Genomic DNA, 18,355 nt, shown 5'->3' on the forward strand with positions numbered 1-18,355 from the left:
AATACTATATGATATCACTTATAACTGGAATCTAATATCTAGCACAAATGAACATCTCCTCAGAAGAGAAAATCATGGACTTGGAGAAGAGACTTGTGGTTGCCTGATGGGAGGGGGAGGGAGTGGGAGGGATCGGGAGCTTGGGTTTATCAGACACAACTTAGAATAGATTTACAAGGAGATCCTGCTGAATAGCATTGAGAACTTTGTCTAGATACTCATGTTGCAACAGAAGAAAGGGTGGGGGAAAAACTGTAATTGCAATGTATACATCTAAGGATGACCTGACCCCCTTGCTGTACAGTGGGAAAATAAAAAAAAAATACATATTTTCTGCTTTGATACAGTGCTTACTATATATAGAGAGAAGGTGGAGCAGTGGTAGTGACTTAGAGTTCATCCTGTTTAAAATGCAGTAAATCCTTTTTCTGAATCACTCTTCAATAGTGTTTATCAGAAAGAATAATTAATTTTTTTAGTAATACATGGATAATTTATTGTTATAGAACAAAGTTCATGAATAACAATTATATGGGAAATATTTTTAATTCTATTAAAACCCCAGGAATAAAAACTTAAAATAGGCCAATTGTTGCCAATCTTTCAATCTCAGCAAGGATATGGAGAGTCTTTACAGACAACTTAAATTTATATCAAACACACAATTAGGCAAAAGATTCTGAAAAAGTGATGCATTAAGAGGGGAAAAGTGCACGGCAGCAGTTTCCACTCTTACTCCTGATGAGACGACTGGTGATATTGATGGGAATACAATAAAAGATGGTACTCTGGTGATTCTGATGACAAAAAAAATGATATTGACTACAATAAAGCTGATGGTGAAGATATTCATTATTGAACCGGTGACAGAAATGGCAGTGATGTTCAAAATGTTGGTAATGAGGGAAATAGATGATGAAGTTTCAATAATATTAGTGTTCCAAGGCAATTCAGAGAACAGGTCATCCAATCCACCCTTCAGGATGTTATATTTACATAATACACCTATTTCTATATTATCATGCAAAATATATTCCCTTTGACATATAACTGATATAATATTTTGCAATAATGATAATATAATATATAACACATATACCTAACTCTGGAATATATACAATAAGCCTGTAGCTTGTGTGGGACTTAGAACCTAGTTTTCCTAATTTCTATTTAGTGTTATTTCCAATATACCATATACGCTCTGGGACAGCCTTGGTATTAACTGACTCTGTAAATTTGGTGAAAAGTGGAGATTTTCCCCCAAATGCTTGTTTATGGGCACTTTGTTTATTATTCCTAATCCAAAGAACTCTCTATGCCCCAAACCCTTTTTAGTGAACTCTTCACATCCTTGTTTCTCAGACTGTAAATAAAAGGATTGAGAGTGGGAGTTACCAGGGTATACATGACAGCAGCAACCAGCTCCCCAGAGGAGTGAGAGGTGGATGGGGGCTTCAGGTAGGTGGCAAAGACCATGCTGTAGAAGAGGATGACCACGGAGAGGTGGGAGCTGCATGTGGCCAAGGCTTTCTTTTTCCCCTTGTGCTGATGGAGCCTTAGCTACAGCATGTAAAATATGGACATAAGAACTTATGGTGCAGAGGAGAGGGCTGATTCCTAAAAGTCCTGACAGAACCAGTCATTAGGTTCTCATTGAGGTGGGCATCAGAGCAAGAAAGTTGAAAGAGTGGACCAAAATCACAGGATAAGTAGGGAATTTTAAATTGTTTGTTTGTTTTTTTGTTTTTTGCTTTTTAGGGCCATACCTGGGACCTGTGGATGTTCCCAGTCTAGGGGGCGAATTAGAGCTATAGCCTACACCACAGCCACAGCAATGCAGGATTCAAGCTGAGTCTGTGATATATACCACTACTCAGGGCAAGACTGGATCCTTAACCCACTGAGCAAGGCCATGGGTCAAACCTGCATCCTCATGGATACTAGTCAGTTTTGTTTCCAATGATCCACAAAGGGAACCCTGGGAATTTCTTATTGAGTATAGAATGATAGGGTAGCAAGAGGGCATGGACCCACCCACCAGCAGTCCACATCCGCCAGGAGTCATTAGGAGTGGATAGTGCAGAGGATGGCAGATGGCAGCATAGCAGTCAATAGCCATGGCAGTCAAAAGCAGGTTGTCTGTATCCACAAGAACCACAAAGAAATATATTTTTGCCAGACATTCAGAGAAAGTGATCGATCCACTCTTTGTCCAAAAAGCCTCCAGCATTTTGGGGGCTGTGGTGGTTGTAAAGCAGGGATCAACCAGAGAGCCAAGTGAGGAAGAAGTACATGGGGGTGTGGAGGCGGATGTCAGCACCAATAGTCAGCAGAAGTAGCAAGTTTCCCAAGAGATCTAGCAAGTAGAGCACTAGGAAGAGACCAAAGAGGGACTGTCATTTGTCTGGGTCACTCAACAGCCCTGATAGGACAAAGTCAGGGTTCTTGCTGCAGTTCATTCAGGTCCTGACGTCTAGAAGAAAGGAATCAGCATGAAGAGTATTCACTACTGTGAGCTCCTGAGATGGACAGCACTTGGATCTTGTCTCCACAAGTGGGTTCCTTTATTCCGCTAATGTGAAGAATGAAGAACAGAACTAAAATAGCAATATGAGGGACAAGATTTCTATTTTTTGGAAGATGACCTAAGATGACCTCACAAAGAGGAGGGAATGAATGGAACAACAGAAGCTTCCTGGAGTTCTTTATGTGTAAAAGAGTTTTCTTCAACTTTTTATTATTGGATGATGGAACTGCTTATGAATCTGTTTTCATTACAATAGTCTTTCTAGGCTGAGATTGCATCTCAGTATTTAGCTTAGTGGTTGGCACATCATAGGACTCAGTAAATGCTCCTACCCATCCACACAGTCGTGAGTATAGTCTCAGCTTTTGTTAACGACTAGAGTACTGTTAGCCTCCTAACTGGTTCAATATGCCGACTCTCACCCCAGTCAGTATGTTCTCCGCATTGCCACCAGAGTGATCTTTTCAAAAAAGAAAATCTGATCATATATTTTACTTGTTTCAAATCAGGTATCTGAAGCACCATTTTTCTTAGGAGAGTATACAAATCCCCATCCTCTCTTACAAAGCTCAACATATTTTGATCTTGAGATGTCTCTGCAGCCTCATCTTACACTATAGTCCACTCATTCTCTGTTCCCCAGACACTCTGGCTACATTGAAACCTGCCCTGCGTCCCATATTCCTTTTCTTCATCCTGAGCCAACTCCTGCTCACCCTTTCAGTCTCAGGTCAATTGGTGACTTTCTTAGGAAAGTTTTCACTTGCCATGTTGCTTAAGTCAAACTTACCTTTTATATGTTGTCATTATACCTTTGTAGAATTACTACGCTTGTAATGTGGACCATGTAATTTATATTCATTTTGTTAAAATGTTCATTTAAGATATTTAGTTAATGTTGGACTTCTCCTCAAGGCCATGAAGTGCATTATGGGAAATATTTCAGTTAGTTTTCTCTCCCTTGCATCTCTGGTGTTTGGCATCCACTAAACAATATTTGCCACAAAATAAACAAATTAATTAATTGAGACGGAAGACAAGAGAGGGCAATATGTTGTCCTCCACATGTGAAATGTCTTCCATTCCATTTCAAAGGTTTATTAATAAAAGTTTTTCCTCCAAATATTCTCCTAATATATGGGTTGGAAACATAGATTCATCTTTTTATCTTTTTAAAATCCAGATGGTACTGTAACACGTTTTTTAAAAACTATAAAATCATCCTCGTTTTTGTCTTTTTTCACCATTTTCACAGTCATTTTCTTTGGATTTTCTTTCATCAACTCTCTCCCAGCTTATTTCATCAAGAGCTTAACTGGCTTCATTGGTTGCATTCTAATTATTAACATTCATGCTACAAGCATGTTCCAGAAAATGTACAACTTTCTCCTTTTGGCTTGATTATCCCTTGTTCAGATAACTCTAATGTCTTTATCCCTTGTTCAAGTATATCTAATATTTTCTAATGTGGCACTTATACCTATCTGTGCCTGGTTATCAAGAATTTCTACCTTCTTTCCACCTATCAATAAACATGATTTTCCACTTCTCATTGCTGTTTAGTCTGCTTTCTCCTTTGGCCAATCTCTTCATAGCTCCATGAATATGATTATTTATGCTTTCATACACTGATATATATATATAGGATAATCTAGCCCTTGACTGAATATTTTCTTGAGGTGTTTTCTAATTTTTATGACATATACATTTTCTCTTGTTAATTATATTATAAATACCTTTCAGAGTAAGAATCACATTTTCCTTTTAAAAGTCTTTTAAACTAACAGTCAAAATTTGAGCATAAGGTCTGGCCCAATCTTCTTGTCTAATGACTGCTCTCTAATTATATGGCAGTTTCCTTTCATTTTTCCATAACATCATATATATAGTACTCTTTAAATGTGGCAATGAATAATTGACTTAGAATAAAGGTAAATAATCTTTTCCATCTTTATGCAGAGCATTTGTTAATACTTGGGAAAGACCTCAAACTTTCACCTGGAGAGCTAGTTAAGTCACAGATTTCTACACTCTTTACCTGATAAAATAGGTTTTAGGAGGACTTCTAAAATTGGAAGCTGGGGGAGTTTCCCTTTTCCTATAAGATTAAGGCTTCTCTTTCTTCTTTGTCTCTCATAAACTACACTTCTTTCAGCTCAGGTGTAACTGCTTCTCTCCCCTTTTTACATCTTTTGGATGTAAAATTTGATTTTTTTTCAGGTGATTATTTTATTTTATTTTTTAAATTTTATGTCCCCAGTACGTTGTTTTTTTTTTTCCCTACTGTACATCATGGTGACCCATTTACACATACATGTATACATTCTTTCTTCTCACATCTTCTTTTTTAATTTTTTTTTTACTTTTTTTCCTTTATTTTTTTTATTGTTATTTCCCCAGTACAATTTTTTTCTACCTTACAGCATGCTGACCCAGTTACATACACATGTATACATTCTTTTTTCTCCAATTATCATGCTCCATCATAAGTGACTGGACATAGTTCTCAGTGCTACACAGCAGGATCCCATTGCTAATCCATCCCAAAGGCAATAGTTTGCATCCATTAATCCCAAGCTCCCAGTCCCTCCCACTCCCTCCCCCTCCCCCTTGGCAACCACAAGTCTATTCTCCAAGTCCTTGATTTTCTTTTCTTTGGGGAGGTTCCTTTGTGCCACATATTAGATTCCATATATAAATGATAGCATTGTGGTATTTGTCTTTCTCTTTCTGACTTACTACCCTCAGTATGAGAGTCTGTAGTTCCATCCATGTTGCTGCAAATGGCATTATTTTGTTCTTTTTAATGGCTGAGTAGTATTCCATTGTGTATGTATACCACAACTTCTTAATCCATTCATCTGTTGGTGGACATTTAGGTTGATTCCAAGTCTTGGCTATTGTGAATAGTGTTGCAATGAACACATGGGTGCACGTGTCTTTTTTAAGGAAAGTTTTGTCTGGATATATGCCCAAGAGTGGGATTACTGGGTTATATGGTAGTTCTGTGTATAGATTTCTAATGTACTTCCAGCATTGCCACAAGCTGTAGCATAGGTCACAGATGTGGCTCAGATCTGGTGTTGCTGTGGTTGTAGCATAGACCTGCAACTGCAGCTATGATTAGATCTCTAGCCTGGGGACTTCCATATGCTGCAGGCGAGGGCCCTAAAAAATAAAAAAGAAATACTTGGAAGCCATTTATGACAAACCCACAGCAAATATAATACTCAATGGAGAAAAGCTGAAAGCCTTCCCACTAAAATCTGGAACAAGACAAGGATGCTCACTCTCATCACTTTAATTCAACATAGTATTAGAAGTCCTAGCCACAGCAATCAGACAAACAAAAGAGATAAAAGGCATCGAAATAGGAAGAGAAGAGGTAAAACAGTCACTGTATGCAGATGACATGATACTATATATAGAAAACCCTGAGGACTCAACCTGAAAGCTACTTGAACTAATCAACAAATGAAGCAAGGTAGCAGGATATAAGATTATATTCAGAAATCAATCACATTTCTGGATACTAAAAATGAAATATTAGAAAAGGAATACAGAAATACAATACCTTTTAAAATTGCAAACCAAAAAATCAAATACCTGGGAATACACCTGACCAAGGAGGTAAAAAGACTTATATGTCGAGAACTATAAAACATTAATCAAGGAAATTAAAGAAGATGTAAAGAAATGGAAAGATAGTTCATGCTCCTGGGTTGGAAAAATTAATATTGTAAAAATGGCCATACCACCCAAAGCAATCTACAGATTCAATGCAATCGCTATCAAATTACCCATGACATTTTTCACAGAACTAGACAAAACAATCCAAAAATTTATATGGAACCACAAAACACCCAGAATTGCCAAAGCAATCCTGAGGAACAAAAACCAAGCAGGAGGCATAACTCTCCCAGACTTCAGGCAATATTACAAAGCTGCCACAGTCATCAAGAGAGTGTGATACTGGTACCAAATCAGACATACAGACCAATGCAACAGAGTAGAGGACCCAGAGATAAACCCACACAGCTTTGGCCAATTAATCTTTGACAAAGGAGGCAAGAATATAAAATGGGAAAAAGACAGTGTTTTCAGCAACTGGTGCTGGGAAACCTGGACAGCTGCATGCAAAGCAATGAAACTAGAACACACCCTCACACCATGCACAAAAATAAGCTCCAAATGACAGAAAGACTTAAATATAAGACAAGACACCATCAGACTCCTAGAAGAGAACATAGGCAAAATGTTATCTGACCTCAACATCATGAATATTTTCTCAGGTCAGTCTCCCAAAGCAACAGAAGTAAAAGCAAAAATAAACCAATGGGACCTAATCAAACTGACAAGCTTTTGCACAGCAAAGGAAACCCAAAAGAAAACAAAAAGACAGCTTACAGAATGGGAGAAAATAGTTTCAAATGATGCAACTGACAAGGGCCTAATCTCTAGAATATACAAACAACTTATACAACTCGACAGCAAAAAAGCCAACAACCCAATTGAAAAATTGGCAAAGGATCTGAAGAGAAATTTCTCCAGGGAAGATGTATAGATGGCCAACAAACACTTGAAACAATGCTTGACATCCCTGATTATTAGAGAAATGCAAATTAAAACTACTGTGAGGTACCACCTCACACCAGTCAGAATGGCCATCATTAGTAAGTCCACTAATAACAAATGCTGAAGGGAGTGTGGAGAAAAGGGAACCCTCCTGCACTGTTGGTGGGAATGCAAGCTAATACAACCACTACGGAGAACAGTATAGAGGTATCTTAGAAAACTATACATAGAACTATCATATGACCCAGCAATCCTACTCTTGGGCATATATCTGGACAAAACTGTCCTTGAAAAAGACACACACACCCGCATGTTCACTGCAGCTCTGTTCACAATAGCCAAGACATCGGAGTTTCCATCGTGGCTCAGTGGTTAACGAATCTAAGAACCATGAGGTTGTGGGTTCGATCCCTGACCTTGCTCACTGGGTTAAGGATCCAACCTTGCCGTGAGATGTGGTATAGGTTGCAGACGTGGCTTGGATCCTGAGTTGCTGTGGCTGTGGTGTAGGTCGGCAGCTACAGCTCCAATTAGACCCCTGGCCTAGGAATCTCCACATACCATGGGAGCGGCCCTAGAAAGGGAAAAAAACAAAAAGACCAAAAAAAAAAAAAATAAAGCCAAGGCATGGAATCACCCCAAATGTCCACTGATAGATGATTGGATTAGGAAGATGTGGTATATATACACAATGGAATACTACTCAGCCATTAAAAAGAAGAAAATAAGGCCATTTGCAGCAACATGGATGGAACTAGAGACTCTCATCCTGAGGGAAGTAAGTCAAAAAGAGGAAGACAAATACCATATGCTATCATTTATATCTGGAATCTAATATATGGCACAAAGGAACCTCCCCAAAGAAAAGAAAATCAAGGACTTGGAGAATAGACTTGTGGTTGCCAAGGGGGAGGGGGAGGGAGTGGGAGGGACTGGGAGTTTGGGGTAAATAGATGCAGAATGTAGCCTTTGGGATGGATAAGCAATGGGATCCTGCTGTGTAGCACTGGGAACTCTGTCTAGTCACTTATGATGGAACACTTAATGAGAGAAAAAATTATGTATGCATGTGTGTGTAGCTGGGACACCATGATTTACAGTAGAAAAAATATATACATAAATAAATGATAAAAAAGAAAAAAAGAAATATTGTTAAAATTCTCAGTCGCTCTCTAGTTTTGCTCTGCTTCAGATAATCTTGGAGAGGTGCACTTGTAGCCATAACATTTCATTACCCTTAAAGAACATAGGGCTGCATGTATCTTTTTGAATTAGTGTTTTAATTTTCTTTGGGGGGATGCCTAGTAGCGAATTGCTGGATTATATGGTGGATTTATTTTTACTTTTGGGGCAAATTTTTATGCTGTTTTCATATTGGTCATACCAATTTGCATTCTACCATATGTGATGAGGGTTCCCTTTTCTTCACATTCTCACCACCATTTGTTATTTTTTTTAATTTATTTGTTGTTGTTGTTGTTGTTGTTGTTGCTATTTCTTGGGCCGCTCCCGTGGCATATGGAGGTTCCCAGGCTAGGGGTTGAATCCGAGCTGCAGCCACCGGCCTACGCCAGAGCCACAGCAACGCAGGATCCGAGCCGCGTCTGCAACCTACACCACAGCTCACGGCAATGCCGGATCATTAACCCACTGAGCAAGGGCAGGGACCGAACCCGCAACCTCATGGTTCCTAGTCGGATTCGTTAACCACTGCGCCACGACGGGAACTCCACCATTTGTTATTTGCTGTCTTTTTGATAATGCCCATTCTGACAGGGGTGAGGTGATATCTCATTGTGGTTTGAGTATGCCATTAATATTAATGTGTTTCTTGGCCATCTTGTGTCATTTTTTTAAAAAAATGTATATTCAGATCTTCTGTCCCCTTTTTTGGGAACTTGCTTTTTTTTGCCCTAATTAATAGCTTTTTATTAATGATTTTTACTTTTTCCATTAGAGTTGGTTTACAATGTTCTGCCAATTTTCTACTTTACAGCAAAAGTGACCCAGTCACACACACACATTCTTTTTCTTACGCTTATCCTCTATCTTGCTCCAACACAAGTGATTAGATACAGTTCCCAGTGCTATGCAGCAGGATCTCATTTTTATCTATTCTAAATGGGATAGTTTGCATCTATTAACCCCAAAATCCCAGTCCATCCCATTCCCTGCCTTTCCCCCTTCCCAACCATGACATGTTTTTAAATCAGTTTGGTATTTTAAATGTTAAGGTATGTGATTCTTTTTCTATTTTGGATATTAACCTCTTATGAAATATCTTCTCCTATTCAGTAGGCTGTCTTTCTTTTTGTTGATTATTTCCTTCCCTGTATGAAGGTTTTTTCAGTGTGATGTAGTCCCACTTATTTATTTTTCTTTTGTTGCCCTTGCCTGAGGTGACATGTTAAAAAATAATGTTAAGACCAATTCAAGGATCGTACTACCTAAGTTTTCTTCTAAGAGTGTTATGGTTTCAGGTCTTACGTTAAGTCTTTAATCCTTTTTGAGTTTACATTTATTTATAGTGTGAGAAAGTAGTCCAGTTTGATTCTTTAGCTTGTAGCTGTTCAGTTTTCCCAGCGCCATTTCTAAAAGATGCTGCGTATTCCCCATTGTATATTCTTGTCTCCTTTGTTGTAGATGAATTGACTATATGGGCAAGGGTTTATTTCTGGGCTCTCTGTTCAATTTCATTGAATCTGTACATCTGTTTTTAATGCCACTATCCCATTGCTTTGACTATGATAGTTTTGTAGTATTGTTTGAAATCAGGTAGAGTTAACATGTTTTCAGCTTAGTTATTGTTTCTCAAGATTGCTTAGGCTATTTGGGGTCTTTCGTGGTTCTACACAAATTTCAGGATTATTGGTTGTAGTTCTGTGAAAAATGCCATTGGTATTTTGACAGAAAGGACATTGAATCTGTAGATTGCTGGTAATTTCCTTGGGCAGTTGGGCTTGCTGTCAGGGTCTAGTTTTGTAAGAGGCTACGTCCTGACCTGTGAGGTGGCAGAGGGGAGGAGAGTGTACCCCTAGCTGAGAAATAGTAGGATAGGACTGCTGGCTTGGTTCTCTTCCTATGTGATGCTGTAGGATGGTCTCTGCTGTTGCCTGGGTTCTCTGATCAGGCTTCCTAGACAGTTGGGACTGGCTATTATACTGATCCATAGGTGAGGGTATGAAATTAGCTTCTCTTCCCTGGCAGGTCAGCCAAATTGGCCCCAGGGTCTGCACATTTTCTTGTTTGTGTCCTGAATGAGGCAATACCGTGCACTGAATTCCCTGCCCAAATAGGGCCACTGGTTTTGCTCTGTAGATGGGGAATGCCATGGGTTGTGTTCTTTGCTGAAGTCCACTTGAAGCACGGCTACGATATGGGCTGTGCAGCTTGCCCATAGTCTCGCTAGGTTCCCTGGTTGGGCAAGCTGAAAGCTGTATTAAATAATGGGTGGGGCTACCAATCTGTCTCCCTGCCTACATGGAGAGGGAGAACCAGCTCCAAGGCTAGCAAGGTTCTTCATGGACTTGACTGAAGCTGACCCATGTCCCAAGTTCCCATACTGATCAGAGTCCCTGGATTTCCTCTATAAACAATCAGCTCTGTCTTCCAGGCTTCCATTTGAGCATCAGTGGCACATGCAATTTTGTAGGTGTTCTGATAAGCCTTTCTGTTCAGATAACGCTGGGAGCTCCACTCAGCAGTGGGCTAGGCTATGACTTGGCTCAGTGCTTAGGTGATAGAGGCAAGCATCCCAGGCTGCAGGCCTGGAAAGGGTCTTCATTTGAGGGCCCCAAATAGGCAGACCTGTGCCCTCACCACGTTCCTGGTCAGACTGTGCCAATTTCTTGTCTCTGAAAAAGAGCAAAACTGCTAGCTGGGACTACTGCTGGGTGGTACGGGCAGTGACTCCACTGCTAAGATGCAAATACTAGTTATTGGAAGCCCCTTGCTCTTCTCCATCACATTCCCATTCCCAGCAGTAAAGCTCTGTAGAGCCCTCTTGCCATCCCTGTGGGTTAATCCTGAAGTGGGGGTCCCCACACAGTGACCCACAATGCTGGGGGAGTGGGATGTCCACCTTGATCTTTTTTTCCCCACTGGAGGAACCATGTACTCAAGGGAGATGTCTCAGTGTGGTGCTGCACTGACCTGGAGGAGGGGCAATGCAGGCAGCAGGGAGCTCCTCCTCCTCCCCTTCTAGTGCCATTTGTCCTGGTCTCTGTGGTGCAGGGGACTGCTTTGGCCTCACCTCTGTGTTCTGCCAATTTCTCAGTGATGCCTTATCCATGAATAGTTGCTAGTTATTCTCCTCCTGAGGAGGGTAGAAGCTGGTAATGATTTATATTGTCTTCTTGGTGATATCACTCTTCTAGAATAATTTTGAATGATTTTATCTTTTAGCTTTTATGTTAGAGTTAAGGTGATTTAATTACCACCATTACAGCATTAGAGTATTCTAAATTTTTATAGTATCTTATTTATTTGAGAAATTGCGAAGATCTGTGCAACACATCTTACACATTATCTCAATTGTTTTTCAGGATAGGTGTTGTATCCATGTGTTAACATAGAAAAGTTTCAGAAAAAAATAAGCCACTTGCCCCTGATTACACTTCTGTGGAGAAGGTGAACCAAAATTTGATCTTAATCTGTACCTGACCAGGTCAAAAGCAAGGAAAGTAAATAAATTTTTAAGTTTTGGAAAGTAAGAGATAAAACTCTTTATTTACAGATAACGATGTGTAATAGAAATTTTAATAATACGTATAAAGATCTTTTAGAAGTTATTATTAAATATGGAAGATGAATGAATATAAAGTCATATACAAAGTAAATTGAATTTCTATATACTGACCACAAACATTAGACAATTAAATTTTAAAAATCACTTTACAGTAACATCAGATACGTAGAAATAAATTAAAGTTGTATAAAACTACTGCATCCATAATATGTATCATTTCTGATAGAGTTCTTAAGAACCTAAAAAAAATACCAAGTATTGTATTCTTAAATTGGAAGATGCAATCTTTTAAAGCAGGCAATTGTTTCTTTTTCTTATGCTTTTAACTGGTTTCTATTATGTAATTAAAGAAGAATGTATGTACCATACTGAAATGAGTAATAGCAATGAGCCAGCAGACTTATAAGGAAAGGTTTTAAAATCCTCTGCTAAGTCCATTGGAGGTAAGAAGACAGTTCATTTTGATCTATGGATTCAATAATGTACCTCAGTCAACATCTTAGTAGGTATCTTTTAAAAATCAAAACCTTAATTGTAAAACATGTGGATAAGCAAAAGACCCAGAGCAGATAACAAAATCTGGAAGCAGAGTTGGAAAACTTACACTATCCAGTATAAAAATGACTGTATAGCTCTAGGAATTGATAGAGGTTGGTAGAATAAGCATAAATATATAGATCAATTGAACAGATGAGAGACCCTCACAGACATACAATTCCTAAATTTATTTCAATTGCACCAACTGCAATTCTTTAGGGGGAAAATTTGTTTCTAGTTAATTATTGCAGTTAATTGGATATTGGTGAGTAAAATGACCAGTAACACTTACCTTATACCATCACGATGATTCATTTCCAATGGATTATAGAACTAAACATGAAAGGTAAAACAATAAAGCTCATGGGAAGTAACACTGGTATGATTTTAAAATCAGTTTTTCTGTTTTAAATTTTTTTTAATTTCAGCTTTTATTATTCTATAGTTTCAGAATAATTTAAATGCATTTGCATTCATTTTACACACGCTGACCAATTCTTTTGTGCTTCTCAAACCTGAAGATCTGTGTTTTTAAGAATTCTGAGGAAAAAGGCTTAAACGTTATTTCTCTAGATATTACTTATCATACATTCTCTCTATACATGGACACTAGATCTTTCTGAAACTATTGTTAGACAAATATTAAACATTTTCCCCCCTATCTTTGTGACTCCTAAGTCTTTCTAATTAACAAAAAAATTTCCTTTTTTCCCCATTTTGTGGGAAATTCCTGGATCTGTCAGTGCAAAATTCTGTCTTTTTGGCATTTTATCTACTGCTTATACTATCCATTAAATTTTAATTTTTTGGTCAATATATATAACATTCATATTAAACTTTTGTTATTTTTCAAATGTACCTTCTTAAAACATTTTAATTGTGTTTTTTTATTTCTTTTTATATTCATTCTGTGAGTCCCTGATTGTTGTACCATTCAAACTTCTCACTTACATAACACAACTGACATAGTGAGACTTCTCATGGTGACCATTGTGTATTATTAATTAAAACCCTGCAAGATGAATAGGACAGTAGTTGGATCCTTAAAAAGCCAGAGAGTATTGAACCAGGTGGTTCTTCTATATGCTTCAATACTATATGATATTACAAATTTAATTGTAACTCAGAAAAAAAATGAGTTATCTTTACCTTGATAGAAACAGGTCAGGAAGGAAAATTAATTTGAAGTCTTTAGAATTAAAGAAATTCACATTTTCATCAGACTTGACATTGTGGAGTGAGGTTCAAATCTATGGTATTTACTAGAGTAATTTTTGTCTAACTCCATGTCAGTGTTTTTGTTACTCAAAGATAGTCCATTCCTATTACTTTCCTCATAACGAGTTCTGTTTGAGCTTTAATTTCTTGATTGACTCTGTTATGTTTTTCCAGTAGATTGTGATTTGTCTCTTAATGAGGAAGGGATAGACGTGACTCAGCAAAAGAGGTAGGCTTTTCTTCTTTTAACAACCCTTTGTAGAGCTGCCTTCATGGCTTTGTTTCTCAGGCTGTAGATCATCGGATTAAGTGTGGGAGGCAGAACAGTATAAAAAAGAGTAAGCAAAAAGTCTAATGCAGTTGGAGAGTCAGAATGTGGCTTCAGAAACTCAAAGACACCAGTAGAGAGAAACAGTGTGACCACAGCTAGATGGGGGAGGCAAGTGGCAAAGGCCTTGGCTCTCCCCTCGGCAGATGGGATCCTCAGCACAGTAGAGAATATGCGTGTGTAGGAGAAGCCAATGGAGAGGAAGCAAAGAAGTATCATCAAGGACACGAAGCCCGTGACCCCAAGTTCACTGACATACTCATCAGAACAGGCGAGTTTTAAGACTTGGGGAACCTCACAGAAGAACTGGTGGATGACGTTGGCACCACAGAAGTGGATGGAGAAAGTAGCAGATGTATGCATAACTCCAGAGATGACCCCACTGATCCAGACGGCTAGGATTCCGTGAATACAGGTGTTGACATTCATGATGATTTCATAGCGCAGGGGAAGGCAGATGGCCACGTAGCGATCATAGGACATCACTGTGAGCATGGCCAGCTCAGCAGAACCACAGAGAGTGAAAGCCAGACATTGCAGTATGCATTCCCAGAGGGAAATACTGCTAGTATGCCTGAAAGAGCTACAAATGGACCTTGGTACCGTCACAGAGATATAGCATATGTCCAAGAAGGAAAGCTGTTTGAGGTAGAAGTACATAGGGGAGTAGAGACTGTCATCCATGGAAGTTGCAGCGATAATGAGTGTGTTGCCAGTTAAAGCCACTAAGTATAAGACTAAGAACAGAGAGGCCCATAAGACTTCTAGCTCAGGCTTGGCAGAAAATCCCATGAGAAGAAACCCACTCACTGTAGTGAAATTGGCCATATTCCTTCTCAGTTTCCAAGGAGGCTGCTGGCTGCAAGACAGAATGGAGACCTATGGAAATAATGCCAGAATCAACAGTTCATCATTGTAAATGTTATGTAACTTTGTGTACTAATAATCATATTGAGTAATTTTAAATAACTTTGACTGAAGCACAAGAGTTAGGTAAATTGTATTATGAATTTTAATGTCATGTTTTTCAGGCCAAGGAGAGGAAAATATATTATTTAATTATTGGGAAATATAGTGCATCAAAATTTTATGGACTTTAAAACTTTCACTCAGTTCAAACACATACTCATATTGGTATATAAGTTTTTGAGGTGACTATTCTTTCTCATTAGTTACTGTATCTATTTGTAGCCCTACCACACTGATTCTTTCATTGCAGTGTTATACTTTTATTTCATGTATGAAGGAACAAAGCCCCAATCCTTTTTCCTAAGAATTTCCTGAAAATTGAATAATAATAGAAAGTGAAAAGCACATTTTTATTGACATTACCTTATTTGCATTATGATATACAAATGATCATTACCTTTAACACAAAATGTCACATAAATTCATCCAAAAAATACCAAGGTCCTAGGAAATGGCAAAAGGCCAGAAACTTTCTGGTATAATTTTTTTTTTTGTCTTTTTAGGGCCACACCCACAGCATATGGAGGTTCCCAGGCTAGGATTCAAATCGGAGCTGTAGGCACAGCCACAGCAACACGCCAGATCCAAGCTGCGTCTGCAACCTACACCACAGCTCAGGGCAATTCCAGATCCTTATCCCCCTGACTGATCGAACCCATATCCTCATGGATATTAGTCAGGTTAGGTTACCACTAAGCCACGATGGGAACTCCCCTGGTATAATATTTTAAAAGGAAATAAAATGTTCATAAACGCCTAAAAATTATTTATCTTTTATTTAATTTAATTTAATTTTACTTTTTAGGGCCACACCTGTGGCATATGGAAGTCCCCAGGCTAGGGGTCGAATCGAAACTACATCTGCTGGCCTACATCACAGCCACAGCAACTCCAGATCCATGCCACGCCTTCAATCTACAGCACAGCTCATGGCAGTGCCAGATCCTTTAGCCAATGAGCATGGCTAGGGGTTGAACCCACATCCTCATGGATAGTATTTGGGTTCATTACCACTGAGCCACAATGCAACTCCTCATCCTTTATCTTTTTTTTTATTAACTCAATGAATTTTTTATATTTATAATTGTACAACTGTCATCACAATTAATTTTACAAGATTTCTATCTCAAACCTATCCTTCATTTTTAATTAACTAAAAATTAAAGCAAGAATAAGATATAATCATCAGTGATTCAGAAATTATTACTGATAGAACAGAGTCACTTTACTGAAATGGCAAAGGTCTTGTAGCATTCTACTTTGAATGTTGATCCAGAATTTTAATTACTTTTGCTTCTTTGATCTCACTGAGTACTTTTTATCTGCAACTTAACTCTCTTAACAAAGGAGGCATTCAAATCTTCATTCCTTTGCTTATTTTAAAGCAGATATTAGTGCTTTTAATACATAACAAAAGTGTATATGAATAATTTAATAATTTATATCATTTATTTCTTGTTGTGAAATATTTTCTGCATTTCTCTCAAAATATGAACCATGGTCTTATCATTACCAAATTTTCTTATATTTCATTGACATCAGAATTTCTCCCTAAGACATAGAAGAGACTTGAAACCTGGATGACTGGTTGTGACAGGAGGCATATGCTCCCATGCTTCTCATAATCTTTGTGTCCTTATAGTCTTTCTCTTTGGGATCTTTATTGGTCCTTATTTTGTGAACATGGAAAATGTGATTGTTTTGCTGACATTATAATATTTTGATACATCCTTAGTTTTCTCATTTTTCTCTACTGTTAGACCAATATCTCTGATATAGGTAGGATCTCACATCTCTTCTAAGTCACCATTAAGGTCAATAAATAATAAGAATAGAAGAATATCTCATTGCTAATCTACTCCAAAAAAAGTATTCATGTGTGTATAACTGGGTCACCATGCTGTATAGTGGAAAACTGACAGACCACTGTAAACCAGCTATAATGGGAAAAGATGAAAATCATTTTATATATATATGTATATATACAAATATATATAAAAGAATAGAAGGATATCAGGTTATTTCCTCCTGTGGTTCATTTATCCCAGATTTCATTGCTAGATGAAAAAGGGAGGAATCGCTGAGAAAATGGGAATTACACTGCACAATATGTTTCTGAAACAAACAATTTAAATCTCTCCCTGGATTTGCAATTTTTATTAAAAAAATTCACAGTTGATAACTTTGTAACTTTCGCTTTTATGAAATAAATAACAAAGACTGGTTTTATCCCACCCACTCAAATCCTATTATTCATTGACTTTCTATTTTTCAGTATAAACATCTCTTTTAGACACCATGAAAACTCACCAGAGCAAATCCAGGAACTTCCTTTCTAAACTTAGGGAAAATTTCTCAGTTACTGCTTAGCAGAAGGTAATTCAGCCACTTTCAGTAAAGCATTGTCTGTGGAGAGGAAAAATAAGGATTTCCATTCTCATTATTAGAGTTTATGCTCCTCTGCATGGCTCCTGTGTCATGAGTGGAGAGATCCTCGAATGCTCTGGGTATTTGGGGCTCCTTGAAAATACCCTGGGGCCAAAACTTGCAATTACATAGAGTTTTCATGTGGAGTATTTTTCTGTTGATTTAATTTAATGATCACACCTAGTTATCTGGAATTTCTGTTTATTTGTGTCCATGGGATTAAACTGTTGAAACACATTGCAACTTGTGACTTATATTCTGGAAAACCCAACATTAAGGGTTAAATCTATTTTTCAGTTTGTTCATTGCCAAGTAAATGCTTATTCAAGGGAATCATGTTCGCTTTGTGTATCACTGTAAAGTCAAAGTAATTGGCAATAATCTATTGATATTTATGCTTTTCTCAGCTATTTTAATGGTTTTTATTAGAATGTTATTTCTTTGAAACAATGACTTATTTAGTTCATCTTTTTGTTACAACCACCATCTGGCACTGTGCCTTATCTATAATAGATCTTCTTAATTATCTGTAAAATTGAATTTAATTAAGCTCTACCATATTTTTTTCCTCTCGTGACAGACACAGAGGATTTCTTTTTCTCCTAAGAATTTAAGTAATACAAGAGCTTTAGTGATCAAATAATCTCGGCAGGAATTTTGAACTCTTACACAGTGCATCCAGGATGGAACACTTAGTGAACATCTTCTGTTTGTACATCACTGCAGAGCAAACTAACTCAGTGACTTAAAACAACAATTTATTATTTTCTCTCTAGTATGTGTGGATGAGCAGTTTTTGCTTGAGGTCACTTATTCAGTTACAGGCGGATTTCAGCAGTGGTTATCATTGCCTGATGAGCAATTGATGTTGGCTCTTGTGTGAAAACTCAATGGGGCAACTGCCCTACCTGCATGTACTCTCTCCTCGTGTGTTGACTTCTCAAACCAGTTAGGGTATATGGATTTATTTACCTCTTCTTACACTAGTAATTGATAACTTTTTATTAATGTGGGTTCATGTGGTTGT

The 18,355-nt window shown here is 37.8% G+C and overlaps 1 protein-coding gene, 1 long non-coding RNA gene and 1 pseudogene across 2 annotated transcripts in view; 1 reads left to right on the plus strand and 2 right to left on the minus strand.

Annotated features, from left to right (window-relative positions):
* Positions 1–18,355, plus strand: part of LOC146401405 (uncharacterized) — a 117,129-nt gene that overhangs the window by 96,635 nt on the left and 2,139 nt on the right. The window lies entirely within an intron of this gene.
* Positions 1,297–2,459, minus strand: LOC146401408 (olfactory receptor 1G1-like; annotated as a pseudogene).
* LOC100156974 (olfactory receptor 14J1-like) lies at positions 13,822–14,760 on the minus strand. Its single transcript, XM_084970297.1, has one exon. The coding sequence runs from the start codon at positions 14,758–14,760 to the stop codon at positions 13,822–13,824; it is 939 nt and encodes a 312-aa protein (XP_084826423.1).

Source organism: Sus scrofa, chromosome 7, assembly GCF_054392235.1.
Source record: "Sus scrofa isolate SSC_HxYL_T2T_F1_AM1 chromosome 7, Sscrofa_HxYL_maternal_Yorkshire_Landrace_v2.0, whole genome shotgun sequence".
NCBI lineage: Eukaryota > Metazoa > Chordata > Mammalia > Artiodactyla > Suidae > Sus > Sus scrofa.

Bases quoted from the DNA above. Each gene is read 5' to 3' on its own strand.
- LOC100156974 (XM_084970297.1), bottom strand. From the start codon at position 14,760: ATGGCCAATTTCACTACAGTGAGTGGGTTTCTTCTCATGGGATTTTCT.